The 23,992-nt window shown below is 40.2% G+C and overlaps 1 protein-coding gene across 23 annotated transcripts in view; it reads left to right on the forward strand.

Annotated features, from left to right (window-relative positions):
• The window catches only part of LOC147341525 (fibrous sheath-interacting protein 2-like), a 142,079-nt gene that overhangs the window by 88,271 nt on the left and 29,816 nt on the right, over positions 1-23,992 (forward strand). For 17 of the 23 annotated variants that reach the window (XR_015159843.1, XR_015159845.1, XR_015159844.1 and 14 more), the window contains 5 exons: positions 11,249-11,317; positions 15,296-15,396; positions 17,217-17,262; positions 18,357-18,442; positions 21,030-21,090. Coding sequence is in view for 20 of the 23 variants with exons in the window: in XM_086389728.1 (XP_086245854.1) it covers positions 11,249-11,317; positions 15,296-15,396; positions 17,217-17,262; positions 18,357-18,442; positions 21,030-21,090 (363 nt within the window). In the remaining 3 variants the exon portion in view is untranslated. The remainder of the gene's footprint in view (positions 1-11,248; positions 11,318-15,295; positions 15,397-17,216; positions 17,263-18,356; positions 18,443-21,029; positions 21,091-23,992) is intronic. The other 6 variants (XM_086389729.1, XM_086389733.1, XM_086389735.1 and 3 more) reach the window with 1 other exon arrangement.

Below are 23,992 nucleotides of genomic sequence, written 5' to 3' on the forward strand. Positions count from 1 at the left end.
AAAACGCACATAATTTATCTGCAGTGACTGATGAAGAATCATCACATGCAAAGCTCAAAAGTATGGAAAAATATTTTACAACTTGTGTCACTAATGACTGTCATAATATATGCAAAGTCTTAAAAAAGAGACTGTGTGAGTAAGAATATCAAGTACAATTGTGTGTGGTATGGGAGAGATTTTAAAAGTACAAGTCAGTAAAGAGACAGTAAACATACATAGATGACTGATAGCTAGATGGACAGCTAGGCATGTAGGTATGTACAAAGGAAGACAAATATATGATTGATAGAAAAGACAGTGATAGATTCATCCAAACATGCACACATATAGAAAGGACATTCATAGGCAGAAGCCAATAAAAAAGAAAGAAAAACTTAGAAATGGATGGAAAGAATGATTTAAAAAGAGGACACTAAAAGAGAATAAAAGGAGAATGGAAGGGGAAAAGTTAGAGACAGAGGAGGAAAGGAAAGAAGGAGGAAAGAGGAAAGAAGGAATTAAGAAAGGTAGAGGGTGAAGCACTGAGGGAGAGGATGGGAAAAGAACATTATTGAATAAGAAAGAAATGAGAGAAGAAAGGAAATATGAAGGGGGCAAGAGAGTGGGGAGGAAAGAAAGAATCAAAGAAGGGAAGGGGACAGATAAAAAGAAGACTGAGGCAGGAAAGAAACAGAGGTTATGGAGTCCCTAGGAAAAAGAGTAAAATCAAAAGCGAAAAAATGTGAGTGTGAGATGAGAGTGATACATGGGTTCAACCCCTGATCTGGGAGGATCCCACATGCTGTGGAGCAACTAAGCCTATTTGCCACAAATACTGAGCCTGTGATCTAGAGCCCACGAGCTGCAGCTGCTGAAGCCCGCGTGCCCAAGAGCTCATGCTCCACAATAAGAGAAGCCACCACAGTGAGAAGCCTGCACACCACAACTAGAGAGTAGCCTTCACCTGCCACAACTAGAGAAAGGCCCACACAGCAGTGACGACCCAGCACAACCAAAATAAATACGTACGTTTTTTTGAAGAGAGAGAAGAAAAGAAAGGGGAAGAGAGAGAAAGAAGTTGTTTAAAAAAGAAAATAAGAAATATCATTACAAAAAATCTGAGAGAGAGAAAAAAAATAAGTTCTAAAAGGAGGAACCAATAAAGAATGCATAGAACAAGAACGACAGAATAAAATATAATGGAAGTAAAGAGAGTGGAGGGAAAGAGGGAGAAAAGAAAATTAAGACTTTTGAAAGGATGAGGGAGCTTCCAGTTCAAGATGGCAGAGTAGAGGACATGTGCTCATCTCCTCCTGCAAGAGCACCAAAATCACAACTAGCTGTTGAACAGACATTGACAGGAGGATGCTGGAACCTATTGAAAAAAGATACCCTACTTCCAAAGACAAGAAGAAACTGCAATGACATGGTAGGGGTGCAATCACGATAAAATCAAATCCCATACCCACCAAGTGGGCAGCCCACAAACTGGAGAACAATAATACCAAAGAAGTTCTCCCACTGTTGAGAAGGTTCTGAGCCCCACATCAGGCTTCCTAGCCTGGGGATCCCGCAAAGGGACTGAGACTCCCCAGGGAATCTAACCTTGAAGGCCAGTGGGATTTGATTACAGTACTTCCACAGGACTGGGGGAAACAGAGACTGCACTCTAGGAGGACATGAACAAAATCTTGCACACGCCAAGACCCAAGAGAAAGGAACAGTGATCCCCCAGGAGACTGAACCAGACCTACCTGCTAGTATTGAGAGTCTCCTGTGGAGGCATGGGTCGCAGTGATTCACTGCTGTACTAGCAGCAGCAGTCCTGGAAGGTGCCCCTTGGCGTAAGTCTTCTTTATAAGTCGCCATTAACCCTACCATAGAGCCTGTAGACCCCAGGCCTGGGTCTTGCATGCTAAGTCACTTCAGTCGTGTCCAACTCTTTGAGACCCTATGGATTGTAGCCCACCAGACTCCTCTGTCCATGGGATTCTCTAGGCAAGAATACTGAAGTGGGTTGCCATGCTCTCCTCTAGGGGCTCTTCCTGACCCAGGGACTGAATCTCTATCTCTTATGTCTCCTGCGTTGGCAGGCAGGTTCTTTACCACTAGGGCCACCTGGGAAGCCCTAGGAAGGGAGGGAGTGCAACTCCATCCATCAGCAGATAATTGGATTAAAACTTTACTGAACATGGCCCTGCCCACCAGAGCAAGACCCAGTTTTCCCCACTGCCAGTCCCTCCCATCAGGAAACTTACACAACTCCCCTAGCCTCATCCACCAGAAGACAGAAGCAGCAAGAAGAGAACAATCCTGCAGCTGCCAGAATGAAAACCACATCACAGAAAGTTAATCAAAATGAAAATGCAGAGAGTTATGTCCCAGATGAAGGGACAAGAGAAAACCTGAAGTGGAGATAGGCAACCTCCCACATAAAGGATTCAGACTAATGATAGTGAAGATGATCCAGGATCTCAGAAAAAGAGTGGAGAAGATGCAAGAAATGTTTACTGAAGACATAGAAGAACTAAAGAACAAAAAACCAGATGAACAATACACTAGAAGCAATCAGTAACAGAATAATTGAGGCAGAATGGATAAGTAACCTGGAGGACAGAATGGTGGAAATCACTGCCGCAAAACAGAATATAGAAAAAAGAATGAAAAAAACCAAAAACAAAAACGAAGACAGCCTAAGAGACCTCTGGAACAACATTAAACACACCAACATTCACATTATAGGGGTCCCAGAAGACAGACTGAAAGGACCTGAGAAAATATTTGAAGAGATAATAGCTGAAAGCTCCTCACACGTGGGAAAGGAAATAGTCAACCAAGTCCAGGAAGCACACAGAGTCCCAGGCAGGATAAACCCAAGGAGGAACACACCAAGACATATAATAATGAAACTGACAAAAATTAAAGACAGATAAAATATTAAAAGCAACAAGGGAAAAACGACAACATACAAGGGAGCTCCCATAACGTTATCAGCTGATTTCTCAACAGAAACTCTACAAGCTAGAAGGGAACAGCATGATACTAAAGTGATGAAAGGGAAGAACCTACAACCAAAACTCTACCCAGCAAGACTCTCCTTCAGATTTGATGGAGAAATCAAAAGCTATGCAGACAAGCGAAGTTATGAGAATTCAGCACCACAAAACCAGCTTTACAACAAATGCTAAAGGAACTTCTCTAGGCAGGAAAACACACAAGAAGGAAAAGACCTACACGAAATAAACCCCAAACAATTGAGGAAATGGCAATAGTATCATGTATACTGATAATTACCTTAAATGTAAATGGATTAAGTACACCAAACAAAAGACATAGACTGGCCGGGTGGATGAGAACATGTGCATATATGCACTTCCACTTAGCATATCACTCTACTTAACCCCCCCAAATTGTATGTAATTGTCTTATATTGTTAGGATAATCATGTTTCCATTATGGCTTGCAATCGTAATTATCTTTTATTTTTTGTCTGACTATTGATTGTGAAAACTGATGAACATCTTTTATTATTGTGGTTCAGTTCAGTTCAGTCGCTGAGTCATGTCCAACTCTTTGCAACCCCATGAATCACAGCACGCCAGGCCTCCCTGTCCATCACCAACTCCCAGAGTTCAACCAAACTCGTGTGCATCGAATCGGTGATGCCATCCAGCCATCTCATCCTCTGTCGTCCCCTTCTCCTCCTGCCCCCAATCCCTCCCAGAATCAGGGTATTTTCCAATGAGTCAACTCTTCACATGAGGTGGCCAAAGTACTGGAGTTTCAGCCTCAGCATCAGTCCTTCCAGTGAACACCCAGGACTGATCTCCTTTAGGATGGACTGGTTGGATCTCCTTGTAGTCCAAGGGACTCTGAAGAGTCTTCTCCAACACCACAGTTCAAAAGCATCAATTCTTTGGCGCTCAGCTTTCTCCACAGTCCAACTCTCACATCCATACATGACCACTGGAAAAACCATAGCCTTGACTAGACGGACTTCTGTTGGCAAAGTAGTATCTCTGCTTTTGAATATGCTATCTAGGTTGGTCATAACTTTCCTTCCAAGGAGTAAGCATCTTTTAATTTCGTGGCTACAATAACCATCTGCAGTGATTTTGGAGCCCCCAAAAATAAAGTCTGACACTGTTTCCACTGTTTCCCCATCTATTTCCCATGAAGTGATGGGACAAGATTCCATGATCTTCATTTTCTGAATGTTGAGCTTTAAGCCAACTTTTTCACTCTCCTCTTTCACTTTCATCAAGAGGCTTTTTAGTTCCTCTTCACTTTCTGCCGTAAGGGTGGTGTCATCAGCATATCAGAGGTTATTGATATTCTCCCGGCAATCTTGATTCTAGCTTGTGCTTCTTGGTTACCTAACTTATTCACTTAATACCATTGTATCATGATTGGTCAATGGAAAATAATAAAGTTCTACATCACTAAAACTACTATTTAATAGAAAAACCTGTAATCACTTTTTAAAATCCAGATGCATATCAGAATTACCTTGGAATTTTTTGAAAAATACAAATGCCCAGGTGTTGCTTTTTTTCTCCAGAGCTCCAGATGTGTTTCTAATGAGCAGCTATATTTAAAAGCAACTGGACTATATGATGATTTTTTACTTTTATCTAATTTGATTCACTTTTTCTATTTCATGTTTAGTGCTCCCATGTCATTTAGTTTATGTTTTCCAATTTCTCTTTTTTATTTTTTGACGTTCTTTCTCAAGCGTTTATCAAGTGTAGTAGAAAAACTTTTGTATACATATATATATAGATAGATAGAGAAATAGTATGGATAATATATATATTTTAGAAAGCTTATGAATTTTTGCCTAGCTAAAAAAATTATGACATTTATGGCATTCCACTTGTTTGGCTCAGTATGAATAGAATGCTAGATTTCTAATTTATACATTCACTCAGAAGTCTAATATAGTTCCATGTATTTTGCGTCTGTTATTCCTGCTAAAAGTCTAGAAAGTTTATAACCTTAGTGACTTTTTAAAAATTTGAATGAGGCTTGAAACTTCTAGTTCAATTCTGAGAATATAAAGAAATACTATGTTGTAAAAGAAAAAAACCCCAGAAAATTAACATGTGATACAGTTATTAAATATAGGCTTTGTTCAAATTTCACACACAAAAAAAGGGTGGATATATGTCTGTATAACTGATTCACTTTGCTGTACGCGTAACACTAACACATTGTAAATCAACCCTACTCCAAATACATAAAAATTTTTTAAAAGGGATGAGGCTAGGAAAAAATATGAAATAAAAAACAAAATGTGAGTGAGAGACTCTGAGGAGATTAAAAAGAGATGTTGATAAAATTAAGTATAATTGAAGGCATGGAGAGAGAAAGATCTGAAAGAAATCAGTTTAAATGATAAAATAATGATACATTGGTTGATGACAATCAGATGACAGGTTGATAATAGATATTCATAAAGGAGAAACCAGTAGTAGTAAGACAGGACAAAGAATACAGAAAATGAGAGAAGAAAAAGTTTTTTTCAAAGAAGACAGTAAAAGAAGAAAGGAAGAATCGAATTTTATAAAGGATGAGTCAAGGAAGAGAATGGCATACAGAAGGAGAAGGAATGTGAGAGTGTGATGGAGGATAAGTAGGAAAACCCAGTACAACTGTGTGATGTGCAAATAGTTAAAAGTAGAAGACAATAAACGTAACATAAAGCTAAATGATTGATACCTATGTGGATAGCCAGCTAGATAGGTAGGAAATTTAGGTAGAAAAAAGTTTTTACAGGAGAAGGCAGTTGTAAGGAGAAGACTGTATAAAGAAAGAGAGAGGGAAGGAAAGAAAAAAGTTTTAGGAGTAGTAATAGAAGAAGGGAGTGGGGGGGAAGGAAAGGAGAAGGAGGGAATACAAATGAAGGAAGACAAGAGGGGAGAAGGGTGGTAGGGTGGATGATGAAAGGAGGTAGGAGGAAGGAAGAAGACACGGGGAAAGGGAGGAGGGACAGGAAGGAAAGAGAGAGGAGGGGCTTCCCTAGTGGTCCAGTGGCTAAGACTCTGAGCTCCCAATGCAGGGCGCCTGGGTTCCATCCCTCTAGGTAGGTAGAACTTTAAAAGGACAATCCAGTTAAGACAGTGTAAAGAAAGGCGAGAGGAATGGGGGGCGGGGGGCGGGGAGAAAGAGAAGTTTGAAAAGAAGCCAGTATAAAAGCTTAAGAAGGAAGAAGAGGGACTCCTTGGTGGTCCAATGGCTAAGACACTGCACTGCCAACGCAGGGGGCCTGGGTTTGATTCCTGGTCAGGGAACTAGATTCCACATACCATAACTAAGACCCAACCAAATACACAAATATTTTAATAATGATAATAAAATTGATTTCACACTAAAAAGAAATAGTGATGAAAAGAAAAATCTTTAAAAATAAGATTAAAATCTCCTAAAAATAGGAGACAGTGCGAAAAGAATGGAAGAAGAGTGGAAAGAGGGAAGTAGGGAAGGAATGGAAGAAGGAAAGAGGAGAGAAAAGGGATGACAGAAGGGAGAGAGAAAAGTAGAGGAGGAAAGAGCAAGAGAAAAGGACAGTGAATGACGCAGAGCTAGAAGGGACAGAAAGAAGCTTTTAAAGAAGGACAAAAAGAAGAGGCAAGGTCGAAAGGAGGAAGTGGGAGGAAAGAGAAGTTTAAAATGATGAGCCTGTAGAAAGTGTAAAATATAAAAGAAATGAAACAGAGTGTGAAGGGCTTGAAAAGGATGCATTAATAAGAAAATTAAGCACAGTTGTGGACAGTGGGGAAAGAAAGCTAAAAAGAAGCCAGTTAAAATATTTCAGTGATATAAGATTCATGGATGAACTGACAGGAGAGTAGGTTGATAAGTAGGAAAGTATATAAACTATAAATAGATAGAACCATAGATAGGTGAGTGATAGATGATTGATGGTTGGATGGATAGGTAGGTCTTATTTTTAAAAAGAGAACCGAGTTTCTAAAAGTCAGTAAGAAGTCAATACATACATATACACAATGGAGTATTACTCAGCCATTAAAAAGAATACATTTGAATCAATTCTAATGAGGTGGATGAAACTGGAGCCTATTATACAGAGTAAAGTAAGCCAGAAAGAAAAACACCAATACAGTATACTAACACATATATACGGAATTCAGAAAGATGGTAACAATAACCCTGTATGCGAGACAACAAAAGAGACACAGATGTGTAGAACAGTCTTTTGGACTCTGTGGGAGAGGGCGAGGGTGGGATGATTTGGGAGAATGGCATTGAAACATGTATAATATCGTATGTGAGATGAATCGCCAGTCCAGGTTTGATGCATGATACAGGATGCTTGGGGCTGGTGCACTGGGATGACCCAGAGGGATGGTACTGGGAGGGAGGTGGGAGGGGGGTTCAGGATGGGGAACACGTGTACACCCGTGGCAGATTCATGTTGATGTATGGCAACACCAATACAATATTGTTAAGTAATTAGCCTCCAATTAAAATAAATAAATTTATATTAAAAAATAAATAAAAGTCAGTACATAAAAGATAGAAAAAGAGAAAGGGAAAGAAGGTAAAAAATATTTTTCAAAGGGGCCAGTACACAGAGAATAGAAGAAAAAGGGAAGATGGACAGGACAGGATAGGGTAGGGTAAAGTAGGAAAGGGAAACAGGAAGGCAGGGAGGCTAACAGAGAAGAAAGAAATACAGAAAGGGAACAAAAAAATGATGAACAGAAATTGAATAACAGAAGGAAAGAACGAAGGAAGAAAGGAAGACATACGAAAGCAAAAAGAGGAGAGGTTTCAAATGGAATAAAATTATAAGAAAATGTAAACTAGAGAAAAATACGAGAATGGGAGACAGAAAGGAAAGAAAAAACGAGAGTCAGAGACAGAAAGAAAGCAAGAATGTCTCACGGGCCAAAAAGTTTTAAAAGTAGGAGTCAATTTAAGAGTGATTGACAGCTGGATATAGAGCCAGCCAGCTAGGTAGGTAGATAGGTAGAAAGAACAGATTTTTAAAGGAGAAAGCAGTAGTAAAGATAATAGCAAAATGTATAAAGAAAGGGAGAAGGAAACAAAGAAAATGTTTTGCAAAAGGAGTAATATAAACAAAGCAAAATAGGAATGGAAGGAAGGAGGAAGGGAAGAAAGAAGGAAATGAGAGAGAAAGGGGGGGAAGAGGAAGGAGACAGGAATGGACAGAAGGAGAGAGAAGCAAATGAAAGAGGATGAGAGAGCGAGCGTGGGTGGATGGATGGATGGAGAAAGGAAAGGAGGAGGCAGGGGCAAGGAAGAAAGACATGAGGGAAGGGCGAAGGGGCAGTGCACAGTAAGAGGGGAGGAAGGGATGGCGGAAGGGAGGAAGCGAGGGAGGGGAGGGGGAAGACATGCATGCAGGCGGGGAAAGAAGAGAGACAGAGGCCACGGAAGGAATGGAGTGAGGAGAATACAGAGAAACAGGAGAAAGTGAGAGGAGGCAGGAGGGAGGGAAGAAGAAAGGGAGGCTGTAGGGAGTGAGGAGAGAAAGCTCTAAAAAAGAGGAACTCAGTTAAAAACAAATAAAGATGAATGGAGAACAGCTAGGTAGTTTGGTAGGTTGATGGACAGATGGGTAAGTAGACAGGATTTTTATGTGGAAGATCTAGTTTTTAAAAGTCAATATGAAGAGAAACAGGTTTAAAAGAGGAAACCCCAAAAAATGCATATAAAGAGGAAGAGACGGGGAAGGAAGTAAAGGAGAAGGAAGGAAAGGAAGGAGGAGGTCAGGAAGACAGGAAGTAGGGGAGATAGGGAGGGAAGGAGGAAGGCAGGCAGGCAATAAGTTTACAAAGGGTGGAACTTGCGTGGTGGCTCAGTGGATAAGAATCCACCTGCCAGTGCAGGGGACACAGGTTTGATCCCTGGTCCAGGAAGATCCCACATGCCGTGGAGCAACCAAGCTCATGTGCCACAACTACTGAGCCCACACTCTAGAGCCTGTGAGCTGCAATTATTGAAGCTCTCATGCCCTAGAGTCTGGCTCTGCAATGAGAAGCCTGCCCACCGCAACTAGAGAGTAGGCCCTGTTTGCTGCAACTAGAGAAAGCCTGCAAGCAGAAACAAAGACCCAGCGCAACCAAAAATAAATAAAGATTTAAAAATAAAGGATGAGTCAGTAGGGAAGACAGCTAAAGAAGGGAAGAGAATGTAAGAGTGAAAATATAGGAACCATTTTCCTACAAAAAACCTAAAACAGTTGTGTGGCGGGGGACAGATTGTAAAAGTAGGAGTCAGGAAAGCAAAGACAAAAATAAAGACAAAGATAAATGGTTGCGAGCTGAATAGGTAGGTAGGCAGTTGTACAGATGATAGGTAAGTAGCTAGGTAGGTATATAATTTTAAAAGTGGAAGCCAGTAAGAAGGAATGCATGAAAAAGAGAATGAGAGAGTTAGAGCAGATAGGAAAAAATAAAAGGGGAGCCAGCAGAAAGAGAGTAAAAGGAGGATGGGAGGAAGGAAGACAGGAGGGTGGGAAGGGCAAAGATAAAGAAGGGAGGAAGAAAGATAGGAAGAAAGGATGCTGGAACAGAAGTAAGAAATAATGAAGAAAGGAAAGAGGTTTATAAGTGATGAGTCAGTAGGGGAAAGTGAGAAAAAGCAGAAAAAGACAATGTGAGAATGAGGGGGAGAACCAATAAAGCCAAGTACAATTGTGTGTGATGGAGGGAGATGGGTTTAAAAAGTAGAAGTCAGTTTTTTAAAAAAGAAGACAAGATAGATGCATAGATGGCTAGGTAGGTAGAGGGATAGGTAGGTACCGCAGATAGGTAGATGGATGATAGGTAGAAACATACATACATACATACATCCCTGCATACATACATACACACATAGAACTGATGTGGAAAAGGAGAAACCAGTGAAAAGTCAATACACGAAAGGTAGAGAGTTGGAAAGAGAAGGAATGAAAAACTTTTAAAAAGTGGATCGCTAAATAATAAAAAGGAAGAAAAGAGAGGACAGGAGACAAGATGTGTGAGGGGGGACAAAAGAGAAAGAAGGGAAAAGAACCAGATAAAAAGAAGTTTTAAAGGGAAGCAGAAAAGACTTCACTTTTTAAGAAATGAGCAAGAGCATGGGTTCAAGAGAACTTTTAAAAAGGACCAGTCAGTAAACACAATGTGAGAGGGAGGAAGGAATGAAAAGTTTGTGAAGGAAGAGTGAGTAACTAAAGCTCACAGTTCAGTTCAGTGAGATGAGGGTGTAACCTTCTGCCTCTGAGACAGTACATCACTTTAGCAGCCAGCTTTCTCCCTCCATCTTCAACTGTTAACTTCCCCTTCCAGTAGGAGGAAAGTTTCAGGTAGGCATCTTAAACAGTGCCCACCTCAGATGCTTTTTGAAAAAGAAAACGTAAAAGAACTTGATGTTCACAGTATTACAGAGGTGACAGGAGAATGAAGATGTCTATTTCACATATGAAATTGACTTATCACTGTAACAAAGACATCATGTTTTACCATGTCAACACCAAGGAATACACATAACTCTAATGAAAACCCAGTTAGCACACATATAGTTTAGAATCCTTTTGTCTGTTTCTAAATGATTAGAAACAGGAACGGCAGTCAGCTTTTTCACAAATCAGGTGTATATATGTATGGTTGCCTCAGCCAGATTTTTGAGGCACAACCAAGAATTGTCATGGCCATTGTGGGGTCTCCAGCACATGGCCTCCAGGGTCTCTAGCACAGGTATTATGCTGGTCTGCATCCTCACACAAAGAAAAAGCCATGCTCTTCTTGAGCAGGACAGAGGGATGGAGTTTTTTCCCTTTTGCCAGAAGACAGTTCTACCCCCTGCCCAGGAGAGCTTTAACTATACAAGATAATATTATAAAAGTGATTGTCCTCCCTCCCCATCACATCTATCCTAAGGTTTCTTAACCTTGCCACTTGGCATGTTGCACTGGATAATTGCTTATTATGGGGACCATCCGTGCATTGTAGTATGTGTAGCATCCTACGTGGCCCCTATCCCCTAGATGCCAGGAGAAATCCCTCTCCCTGGTTTGTAACAACCAAAAATGTCTCCAGACATGTCCCAATTCCATTGTCCTCTGGGGTACAAATTTGCCTCCCACTGAGACCTACTACGTCCCCTCTCCAATTTCTCCCCATATACAGATTAGGATATGGTTCTCCCCCTAGTGGGCATAAAAGGATAAATAGAATCTGTCTTGAATAACTTTGTCATCACCACTATTAATTTTTTTTTTTTTTATTTTAAGCTTCTTATCCAAAGATCAAGAAAACGAGTATCACTGCCGGTCGCCAGAAGTCACACCAAGGACAAAAAAGTAATTGAAATAATTAGAAATACTAAAATAGTCGTTTGTGCTTCTTTCCCAAAGGTGTTGTCTGGGGCAAGAGGTGTGGCTTATGTTCTTACTCCTCTAAGTGTCAGCAGTATGGGCCACTGAGGCACTTATTATAAAAGCGCAGTCTCAGGCACTGCCCCACTACTGAATCAGAACCTGCATTTTCACAAGACCCCAGTGCATGACACGCACATTGACTTTTGGAGAACACTGGCTTCCATAGCCCCATGGAGGCAGAATAAAGTAAGGCTGCTTGGATGACTGTTCTCTGCCTCCTCTGGTCTTCAGAGACATGCCCTTATCTCCACTGAGATAGTGCTTGGCCTGTCATCATTCACAGTTGAATTGGCCATCACTGCAATGACTCATGGTCTGGTCTCGCTGGGCTTAGTAGAACCCTCTGCGTTTCCCACTCCACCTGAGTCCTGACTGCCTGCTCCATAACACTCTGGGAGGGGCCCTCTTACCCCCAGCCCAGTGACTCCCCTTGACGAGCTTCCCAGCTAGACCCTCAGCCCTTCCTGGGCCATGTGTATACCACATGGGAATCAAGAGTGGCTTAAGAAAGCAAAACCTCAAGGGGAAATAGGGAGAGGTTGGTCAAACGGTACACATTTTCAGCTGTAAGATGAATAAGGTCTGAGGATCTGATGTATAACATGGTGACTATAGTTGAAAAAAAAGTATTGTATAATTGAAATTTGCTAAGAACAACATGATAAATATGTGAGGTGATGGATGTTAATTAACTAAATGGAAGGGGGGAGAAATCCTTTCACAGTACACATATTTATCAAATCACCACAATGTACACTTTAGCTATCTTACAATTTTATGTGTCTATTATATAAGTCCTAAAGAAAGGCAATGCCAAAGAATGCTCAAACTACCGGACGACTGCACTCATCTCACAGGCTAGTAAAGTAATGCTCGAAATTCTCCAAGCCAGGCTTCAGCAATACGTGAACTGTGAACTTCCAGGTGTTCAAGCTGGATTTAGAAAAGGCAGAGGAACCAGAGATCAAACTGACAACATCCGCTGGATCATCAAAAAAGCAAGAGAGTTCCAGAAAAACATCTATTTCTGCTTTATTGACTATGCCAAAGCCTTTGACTGTGTGGATCACAATAAACTGTGGAAAATTCTGAAAGAGATGGGAATACCAGACCACCTGAGCTGCCTCTTGAGAAACCTATATGCAGATCAGGAAGCAACAGTTAGAACTGGACATGGAACAACAGACTGGTTCGTCAAGGCTGTATATTGTCACCCTGCTTATTTAACTTATATGCAGAGTACATCATGAGAAATGCTGGGCTGGAAGAAGCACAAACTGGAATCAAGATTGCTGGGAGAAATACCAACAACCTCAGATATGCAGATGACACCACCCTTATGGCAGAAAGTGAAGAGGAACTCAAAAGCCTCTTGATGAAAGTGAAAGAGGAGAGTGAAAAAGTTGGCTTAAAGTTCAACATTCAGAAAACGAAGATCATGGCATCTGGTCCCATCACTTCATGGGAAATAGATGGGGAAACAGTGTCAGACTTTATTTTTCTGGGCTCCAAAATCACGACAGATGGTGACTGCAGCCATGAAATTAAAAGACGCTTACTCCTTGGAAGAAAAGTTATGACCAACCTAGATAGCATATTCAAAAGCCAGAGATATTACTTTGCCAACAAAGGTTCATCTAGTCAAGGCTATGGTTTTTCCAGTGGTCATGTATGGATGTGAGAGTTGGACTGTGAAGAAGGCTGAGTGCCGAAGAATTGATGCTTTTGAACTGTGGTGTTGGAGAAGACTCTTGAGAGTCCCTTGGACTGCAAGGAGATCCAACCAGTCCATTCTGAAGGAGATCAGCCCTGGGATTTCTTTGGAGGGAATGATGCTGAAGCTGAAACTCCAGTACTTTGGCCACCTCATGTGAAGAGTTGACTCATTGGAAAAGACTCTGATGGTGGGAGGGATTGGGGGCAGGAGGAGAAGGGTACGACAGAGGATGAGATGGCTGGATGGCATCACTGACTCAATGGACATGAGTCTGAGTGAACTCCGGGAGTTGGTGATGGACAGGGAGGCCTGGCGTGCTGCGATTCATGGGGTCGCAAAGAGTCGGACATGACTGAGCGACTGAACTGAACTGATTATATATGTCAGTAAAGCTGAACTGTTTTGAAACTGAAAGAAAAAGAAAGCAAAACCTTGGCGAGAGCCTTGCTCTGCCTGACCACACTGTATTACAAAGTTTGGGGTCCATGACCCCAGTGAGGAGGAAGAGTCAAAGTAGGGGTAGCCAAGGAAATCTCTTTCTAGAGTCTTAAACAGAGAGCTGAGAATAGTTCTTCTTTTCTCTCTGTTAGCCTCAGTTATCTGAAGCACCAAGGCCCAGCGTAAGCAAAATGTGAAGCCCTGTCTGATGTCTTTGGTCTCCAGTCACTCTCACCACCTTCCCATTTTCCCACCATTTCTGAGCTGCTAAAGGAGTGGACATTTTCCCTCTAACTTTCCTAAAGTCATATCCTTTTTCTTCCTGAGCCCAGATAACTCTTATTTGGTAAGCTAAGGGTATCTCCATGACACTATGAAGAATTTTCTCAAGCATTCCAGGATGTTTCTACACAAAAAGGAAGATAAAATTTAACGAAATTCTTGAGACAACTGCATGGCTTGCAAGGCATAATGTCTTGGTTGTGTCATCATTTTGGGGGATGACAGATATTGAATATTATTACCTGGGTGTTCATCGTGGCATTTGTCCTGTTAAAAATTCTAACCTCCCCTTCCTTCCCTAGCTCCACCCCCAGGTAAGTGAAAGCCTATGAAAGATGAGGGTAGCGATCTTATACTTAGTCAGAAATGAAAAAGTAATATAAAATTTAAAAAATAGCCCTGTTGCATAATGGCTGTTTCTCATTTCTCAAGCCCCAAAAGTGAGTACAACAAAAGGTGGTCTCCAGACCTACATCTAGAAGGCATGATCACTGTAAAAAAAAGTGTAAAATATAGAAAAACGTAGTACATGTAATGTGACAACGTAATAAACTTGGGCAAAAGGCATGAGCAAACATTTTACTGAAGATACACAGATGGCAAATAAGCACACAAAACACTGTTTAATATCTTTATTCCTTAGGGAAATAGAAATCAAACCACAATGAGATACCACTACACACCCAGTAGAATGTCTAGTAGAATTGAAGTAACTGACCATACCAAGTATTTGCAAGGACTTGAAGCAGCTAGAACTGTCTGACATTGCAGGTGGGAATGTAAAATGGTACAACCACTGTGGAAAAAATTTTGGCAGCTCAAGTTAAACTACATCTGCCATGTGATTCAGTCATTTCACTCCTAGGTAGGTGCCCACAAGATATGAAAATATATGTTCAGATAAAGACAACATCAATGTCCATAGCAGCATTATAGTCAGAGTGGAAACAACCTAAATGCCCTTCAGCAGGCAAATGGGTAAACTAGTGTATCCATACCATGGGATACTACTCAGAAATAAAAAGGAATAAAGTATTAATACAGGCAACAATATTGATGAATATCAAAATATGCTGAACGAAGGAAGCCAGATCACCAGCCTCCCCCAACAAAAAAAAGGGTGGTACAACCCCTGTTTGATTCCATTTATAGCAAACTGTAGAGAATGCAAACTAATTTATAGTAAAGCAGATCAGTGATTGCCTGGGAGATAGGAGAGGAGAGAGGGATGAACTGTAAGGGGGCACAAGGAAACTTTTGGGGATGATGTAAATGTTTACCTTGATTGTGGTGATGGTTTCAACGGTTTATATACATACATATATATATATATATATATATATATATATATATATATATGCCAAAGCCAAATGGTACATTTTAAATATGTTCAGTTTATTGTACTTCAGTTACAGTTCAATCAAATTTAAAAATTAAATGATTTCTCTTTCATTTGCCTATAGGACCATCCCAGCATTTGTATAGTTCTGTAAAGACTCCCGGAAGAAGATCAACCTTGTTGCATTCTCCACATGATGTACAGAGTAACACAGCAGAACAAAAGGTAGAAAGCTTTATGTCTCAGGTGCTTTGTGTTGGCCACTCATTTATCTGGTTAATTTTTCTTTCTAGGGAATATCCCCATTCACTGGGCATGGTACTGATTGGTTAGAAATAATGGAGTTCTACACAGATCTGAACCGTCTTCCTGGTAGAGAAGGTTCTGAGTCAGCTTTATGCTAAATGTACCAGGTAGTTGAGCAGAAACTAACAAATATTTGATGATGATAATGATGATGATGACGCTAGCTAATGTTTATTGACAACCTGCTGTGGGCCGGGTCCTAGTAGAAAGTAGGGAAAGGTAGAAGGAAGGGGAAAGGGGAAAGTAGGTGACATAGGACACAAAGATAGAAAAGACATCCCTGCTCTTGGGGATGCACTGTCCAGGGATCAGACACACAAACGAAAGTCCTTACAGTCAAATGCGAGGAGACTTTTGCTTTGCATAAAATATGAAGCACAGAAAGTGTGGAGAAATAGCCCTGCCTAGAGAAATCTAAAAAAGCTTTATAAAAGGAGGGCTTCATTGAATTGTAGTATTCCCTGGTGGCTCAGAGGGTAAAGCAGATGTCTGCCTGCAATGCAGGAGACCTGGGTTCAATCCCCGGGTCAGGAAGATCCCCTGGAGAAGGCAATGGCACCCCACTCCAGTACTCTTGCCTGGAAAATCCCATGGACAGAGGAGCCTGGTAGACTACAGTCCATGGGGTTGCAAAGAGTCGGACACGACTGAGCGACTTCACTTTCATTGAATTAGGTCTTGAAACATGAGTGGGAAGTTTGCAGATGAATAGATGTGAGGATGTAGTGAGGCAGTATTGCAGACAGGCTTACAGTGTTAAGTGAAAGCATGAAAACTCAAGCCAGCAAAACCAGAGCAGTGGAACAGAAGAGACTGAAATGGTAGGTTGAAGCCAGAACTTTGTATCCCTTGCTGAAGTATGAATTTATTTTCTCAGTAGTAGAAAACCATTGCTGGTTTTTTAGTAGGATGTGAGATAAAAATGATTTGGGTTTTAAAAGATACTCTAGTTGCAGTGTGAGATAGCTACATAGAGGAGATTAGAGGCAAGATCGTTTTGAGTCTACTGGGATAGTCCAGATAAAAATGATAAAGGCCTGAACTAAGGCTGTGACAATGAGGGTGACCAGAGGCCACAGATTTAAGATATTTCAGAGTCAGAGTATGTCAGGATTTGGTGACTCAACAGATGTGTGGACCCAGAGAAAAGGAGATGACAACGATGGTGATGATTTAACTTTTGTGTGCCGGTCCTGTATGCTCTCATAGTGCTGAGGCCTACTTCTATCTCAGAACTCATTATCCTCCATCATATTTGTCTGTCTTTTCTACTGGGTGATAAGCTTCTTGAGGTCAGGAATTATGTATCTTAGTTCCAGGCAGTGTACTCAATAGACATTAGACTGGATTAAACTAGCCTTATCTGAAATAAACAGAACAAGTCTATGCTTTCTGGAATGGAGCACTGGATTATTATTATTGGTTATAGGATTATTATACCTATAACCAAAATGTGGAAGACAGACAAGTAGCAAGTTTGAAAAGACAGGAAAAGATCGCGTACCTGGGTACGATATAAGCTTCATTTTAAACTAGTTAAAGTGAGGTACCTGTAAAAGATATCCAGTGAGAGGTTAATAATATGTATTAGCATTGAGACCAGCACCTAGTAGAGAGGTAGAGATGAGGGGAAGGGGAGACAAGATACTGTATTATTCTGATTGCTTTAGAATCAGCAGAAGGGTCTTTTAGAAGAATAATTACTAATTAATTTTTTTCTTGAATGTTAAACCATACAGAAAGATAGAGAAACCATTAGGATGTCATATCCTTCAAATGATGGAGGTAAGAAAATGAACAGTATTTATAATTGCTCTGATATCTTTTGGTTAAATAATTCATTTTGTCATATAGTCTTCCAAGTTATGCTTTTTTCTCTGATTATACAATCCATGATTAATTTGATAAAGGAAGATAGAAGAATTATTCATGGTTGTAAATAGAAGCATCACATTTTTAAGTGATTGCTGGGAGAATAGGCCTTCTGGAATCGACAAGGTGTGAGGAAGTTAGAGTCTCTGCTGTGACTGCCTCTGTAAGTTCCTGACAATGCAGCCATTAGAGAGTCCCAGTGAAGAGATTTCTCCCCAGGAAGGTCTCTTTTACCATCTTTTCTCCCCAGACATAAAAATCCATCCTGTTTCCCATCTCCCAGGGCTGGACTAGAGATTAGCTAAGTCTCTGTTTGTCTCCATAAAAGATTCCCACGCGTAACCTCCACACTTACTAGCAGCGCTGGGACATCTTCACCTGGGCGGCCCATGAGTACCTCAGATCCAACATGTGCAAAACCAGATTCATCCCCAAACCAGCGCTCTGTTCCTCCTAACTTTATTCAGGCACAAAACCTGAGTCATTTTTGACTCTTTGCTGTTTGCTCCAGTCCAGTCTGCCTCCTTAAATCCTCTCATAACTCCCTTCTTTTCCATTCATGCTTCCTGTGCCATTAAGCACTGTAATAATTAGTCTCCCATTTCTTTTTCTTGTTGATCTGTCCTACATTTTGCTGTGAATGTAACCTTCCTGAAATACAGCTTTGAACATATAATTCCTCTACCCAAAAGTCCTCTGTGGTTTCCCTTTGCTTACTGAATGAAGTGCAGAACAGTTTGTTCTAGGGCAGGGGAGTGGTGAGAAGTTTAGCTGGCAAAGTAACTTAGAGCCAGGGAGTTGAGGCTTGTCCCTAATGGCAGCAGTGGGCCCCTGGAAGCTGGTAAGCAGGGGATTTCACAAAAAGGGTTCTTATACTCAGAGATACTGCCTTAATGTCCATAGATAAATACATTCTTGATTATGGTAATTTTAGACTTTATGGCAGCCCAGCAAGGAGAACTATATGATTTTTTTCATATTTAAAGTTACCTCTTTTTTTCCCCTAGAAATTACTACACTTCAGAGTCTAGGTGTTTCTGCGAAAACACCAAGTATCTGTAGATACTGTCTACAGGATACTTCAAAACAACAGGCAAGTAACTTTTCTTTTGTCCCAGATACACACAGAAACAATGAAGTATAGAATGAGGATCAAGACTGACATAACACAATTTCATTCATTAAATGACAATTCAGAACAGTCTTATTCCCTGAAATTAACCATCTTATAGTAAGATTTTATTTAAAAAAAATTGAAATGCGAATCCACAGTAAGAATCCTGTTACTTCAGACTTCCAATGCTTATGGCTATCTGTTGTGTTAACGTTGCCATACTCTAAGTGTAGGGACATATCAGTAACAACTAGTAAGCTAACAAAAGAAAAATCTCAGGTGAGCCTGAGATTTTAAATGTGTTAAATAGACCCAAAATTTGAATACTTGTCTCAATTCTTAATAGAAATTACCAGAAACAATGTGAGTGTTCTCACTTAGCTCTTAGGTATGTAGGCTTCTTAAAAGATAAGCTTCAAGCCCATTCACACAGGAAGCAACATATTGGACTTTCGTGAATCATTTCTCTTCTCATGCTGATGGGTTGTACAGAAACAGACATACAGCCTCACCCTCTCCCCTTTGTGGTCGGTGATCACTCAGTCGATGGTGGGAAAAATTGACAACAAACATTTAGGGTACAGCCTCTGGTCACAGCATCTGTCATCTCTGTGGGTCACCAATTGGTCATTCACTTTCAGACTCAAACCCACATCCTTGGCTCTGTTAGCACTGTATTAAATGACTCACCTGTTCTAAAAAGTTAACACATTTTCCTATATCCTATGTTAAATGCATAATCTGTATTCTCAGTATCTGAAGAAAGAATCTTAACTACCTTAAGACAATATACGAGTTGCACATCAGGAGTTAATAACTTTTTTCACTTGCCTCACTATGCATGTATGCTAAGTCGCTTCAGTCGTGTCCGACTCTATGCGACCCTATGGACAGCAGCCCACCAGGCTCCTCTGTATGCAGGAGTCTCTAGGCAAGAATACTGGAGTGGGTTGGCATTTCCTTCTCCATGCCTCACTATAGAGTCAGAAAAAAAGTATTTTCTGAGCGACATCATGAGAAATGCTGGACTGGAAGAAGCACAAGCTGGAATCAAGATTGCCGGGAGAAATATCAATAACCTCAGATATGCAGATGACACCACCCTTATGGCAGAAAGTGAAGAGGAACTCAAAAGCCTCTTGATGAAAGTGAAAGTGGAGAGTGAAAAAGTTGACTTAAAGCTCAACATTCAGAAAACGAAGATCATGGCATCCGGTCCCATCACTTCATGGGAAATAGATGGGGAAACAGTGGAAACAGTGTCAGACTTTATTTTGGGGGGCTCCAAAATCACTGCAGATGGTGACTGCAGCCATGAAGTTAAAAGACGCTTACTCCTTGGAAGGAAAGTTAAGACCAACCTAGATAGCATATTCAAAAGCAGAGACATTACTTTGCCAACAGAGGTTCATCTAGTCAAGGCTATGGTTTTTCCAGTGGTCATGTATGGATGTGAGAGTTGGACTGTGAAGGAGGCTGAGCACCGAAGAATTGATGCTTTTGAACTGTGGTGTTGGAGAAGACTCTTGAGAGTCCCTTGGACTGCAAGGAGATCCAACCAGTCCATGCTGAAGGAGATCAGCCCTGGGATTTCTTTAGAAGGAATGATGCTAAAGCTGAAACTCCAGTACTTTGGCCACCTGATGCGAAGAGTTGACTCATTGGAAAAGACTCTGATGCTGGGAGGGATTGGGGGCAGGAGGAGAAGGGTACGACAGAGGATGAGATAGCTGGATGGCATCACTGACTCGATGGACGTGAGTCTGGGTGAACTCCAGGAGTTGGTGATGGACAGGGAGGCCTGGCGTGCTGCGATTCATGGGGTCGCAAAGAGTCGGACCCGACTGAGCGACTGAACTGAACTGAACTGATAGATGGCAAACATAATACTATCGATACATATGTTACCCAAAAAATAAGCAATACACAAATTTAGACCATCTGTTTTTTAAGGCTTTAAAATACATTGGACAATACGAGTAAATCAAATTGTCACAAATACCTAATTCGGTTTGAGAAATAATATGACCACTTTTATTGCAACAAAATCCAATACTATTTTCCAGCTTATCTCACCCATCCCATCAGTGTCAAGAAATGGACTTCTGGTGGCTTGTGTTCAGTTCTCAGGCCTAGGAAAAAACAAAGTCTACTCTGTTGGATTTCTCTTCCTGTATGATTACCTAAGCAGGTAGAGCTCTTGGCCAACTGACAGAGCCACATCCCACATATGCAGAAAAGCTGCTCTCTGCTTTCCAGCTCCCTCACAGCATTCCCCCTGTGCTTAACTTTCTTTAAAACCCACACATATTCTTTTAAGCTATTCAACTGATTACCTTCCATGCTGGTCAGTTCACTCTTCAGTTAATTAATTTTAGCATACTAGGAACTCTGTAAGCCTTTGAATTATGTAAGTAATGGAAACCAAATAAAACATGTATATTTATGATAAATAGACTTCTAAAATCACTATATTAAATTTCTGTGAGACATAGGTGATGTTCAGATTCTTTGAAAACTCCTTTAAGGATTTTTTTTGTTTTCATTTTTCTTGTGGCATGTATAGGTGACACGTGCTGATTTGAATGGGGAAAAGGCCAAGAAATCAAGCTTAAACTATGAGCCAGGTAAACATTATCAACAGCTATTAAGGAAATCCTGCGATGCATTAATACATTCAACTAACATTTACTAAGCTTTTGCTACACACCATGCACTATACTAATTATTGAACAAAGTAGAGAAGCCATGGTTCCTACCCTGGATTTTACAGTGTAGTATAAAACAGTCATGCCAGTAATCACAACACAATATAATAAGTGCAATAAAGGAGGCAAATACAAAGTCCACTGGAAGCATAGGGGAGACAAGGAAGCTTCTACAGAAGATGCCACATGAGCTCAGACATGAAGGACGAGATGTTGATGTATGGCAAAACCAATACAATATTGTAAAGTAATTAGCCTCCAATTAAAATAAATAAATTTATAAGGAAAAAAAGAGAGAATTTTCTAAGCAGACAAATGGAAAGAGAACTTCCAGGAGAAAGGATACATTTACCAAGATATATACATTAGAGCCTAGTGGGTTTGTGGAAATGCAGATTTTTTTTCAGAATTGTTTTAGCTAAAAGTTCAAGTCAGAGAATTACAGAAGATGAAGCTTGACTGGTAGGTATCAGTTGATCGTTAAGATTCTGGTAAGCTGTGCCAGGAGATTTACCTTTTATCCTATTATCGAAGTACAACTATCAAAGAATGTTGACAGGAACCTAATATGGTCAGAATTTGCCTTTTCTACCCACAGAGATAGAAAATGAACTTCTGGTTACCAAAGGGGAAAGCGGGTTGGGGGGATGAGTAAATTAGGAGTTTGGGATTAACAGGTACACACTACTATATATGAAGTAGATATACAACAAGGACCTACTGCATAGCAGGGGGAAGTATATTCAATATCTTGTAATAACCTATAATGGAAAAGAATCTGAAAAGGGATGTGTATATATATTATACACATTAAATATATAATATATATATATATATAACTGAATTATTTTGTTGTACACCTGAGACTAACACAACATTGTAAATTAATTATACTTCAAAAAATGACCCAAAAAAGAAAGAAAGAAAGAATTTGCCTTTTCTAAAAAAGGAAAGCAGAATTAGAGGTGAGGAGACTTGAGACAATGAGACAATAAAAATAATAGCATATTGAACACTCACTATGTGCCAGGTTCTATGCTAAACCGTATTCTTTCATTTAACCCTCTGAACAACAAAACTATTTTACCTACCATTTTACACATGAATAAACTAAGTCTCAGAGTTGTAAATTATCATGCCCAAGATTTCACGTAACATGTGGCAAAGCCAAGGTTTTAAAAGCCAGGTCTATCTTACTCAACCAATCCTAACCACAATACCGCACTGCCCCTTATTACAATTAAGAGGCTATTATAATAGTCACAGCTAGAAATGAGTCCTGAACAAAGTCAGTGGCAGTAAAGATGAAGAGCTGGGCACAGATTTGACTCAGACTAAGAAAGGCAAATGGATGAGATCTGGCTACTGATTGAATAAGGGAGAAGAATGAATTGAAGACATCGCCCGTATTTCTAGTACAGGCAACTTAATGGATTGTGGTGCCATTCAATAGATAGGCAATACAGAAAGATGAACAAGTTTGGAAGACAGATATTTAGTTCAGCTTTGAATATATTGAGTTTGAGGTGCCTGAGGGCATCCAAGTGGGACATCTAAGTGGAGCAGTCAAGGGGGCAGTTATAGATGCATGGGAGAAGAAATGAAAGGAACGCCTTATGTCAAAACCTATGGGAAATAATGAAAGCCGTTCCCATAGGTTTGATATAAATGTTCTTTTTAAGGTAGGTTATACTTTCTCCTCTTTATTCCATCTTTGATCTAAGAGTTATCCTTAAGTATGTCTCTTAATTATCAAGAAATTCATATTTTCAGTCACATTTTTAAAGTTAGATTCAGAGAATGTAGCCTGTAAATATTCGACACATTGAAGTTGTTGACATTTTATTTGTGGCCAAATATGTGATTGATATTTTGAAAGTGTTCCATAGATATACAAAAAATATATATTCTCTATTTAAAGGCTGTAAGGCTCTAAATGAATTTTAAATTCTATTTATTGATTATATTATTCAACTGTTATATGTCTTTACTGATTTTTTGGTCTACTATTTGCTGAATAACAGATCACCCTAAAACCTGGCAGCATAAAAAAACATCATCTCACAGTTTCTGTGGTTAGGAATACAGAAACAACTTAGCTGGATGGCTCTGATTCAGGGGCTCTCATGAGGTTACAGTCAAGATGTCACCCAGGGCTGCTTCAGTCATCTAAAGTCTTGATGGGGACTGAAGAAGTCACTTCCAAGGTGGCTTACTCACATGGCTGTTGGCGGGAGGTCTCAGTTCCTCACCATGTGGGCATCTGCATACATCTCTGAGTATCCTCATGATATGGCATCTGGCTTCTCCCAGAGTGGGTGGTCCAAGAGAGAGGGGCAGAAGCCACACCATATTTTATAGCCTAGTCTCAGCACACTCTGACTTCCGCTCATCACTTCCACTCTTCCTTGGAAGCAAGTCTCTAAGTACAACCCACACTCGAGGGGGAAAAGAATTAGCCTCCACCAGTTGGAGAGAGTATTATCAGAGAATTTGTAGACGTATTTTAACAACACTACAACAGTATTATCTTCACACTTATTTTTTCATGTATGTGCACTATTAATTCCAGCTCCTGCCTTTCAAACCTGTACACACTCAAACATACACTCACACACAAAGAAACTTAAGAAAGTACACAGAATTGAAGTTAACTTTGATGCAGATCATTGGAATTCATTGATTATTCAAAATACACGTTATATTTATTGGGAGAACAATAGCTATTCACCCTGACTTTGAACTGACTTTTAATTGGTAACATTACTTTTTATTGTCTAAGACTGTTTAGTCATGTATGTGCATAACTGACAGCCTTCCT

Source organism: Bos grunniens, chromosome X (assembly GCF_055505025.1).
Source record: "Bos grunniens cultivar Pamir isolate PY7600 chromosome X, Bosgru_T2T1.0, whole genome shotgun sequence".
In the NCBI taxonomy this organism is placed as follows: Eukaryota; Metazoa; Chordata; class Mammalia; order Artiodactyla; family Bovidae; genus Bos; species Bos grunniens.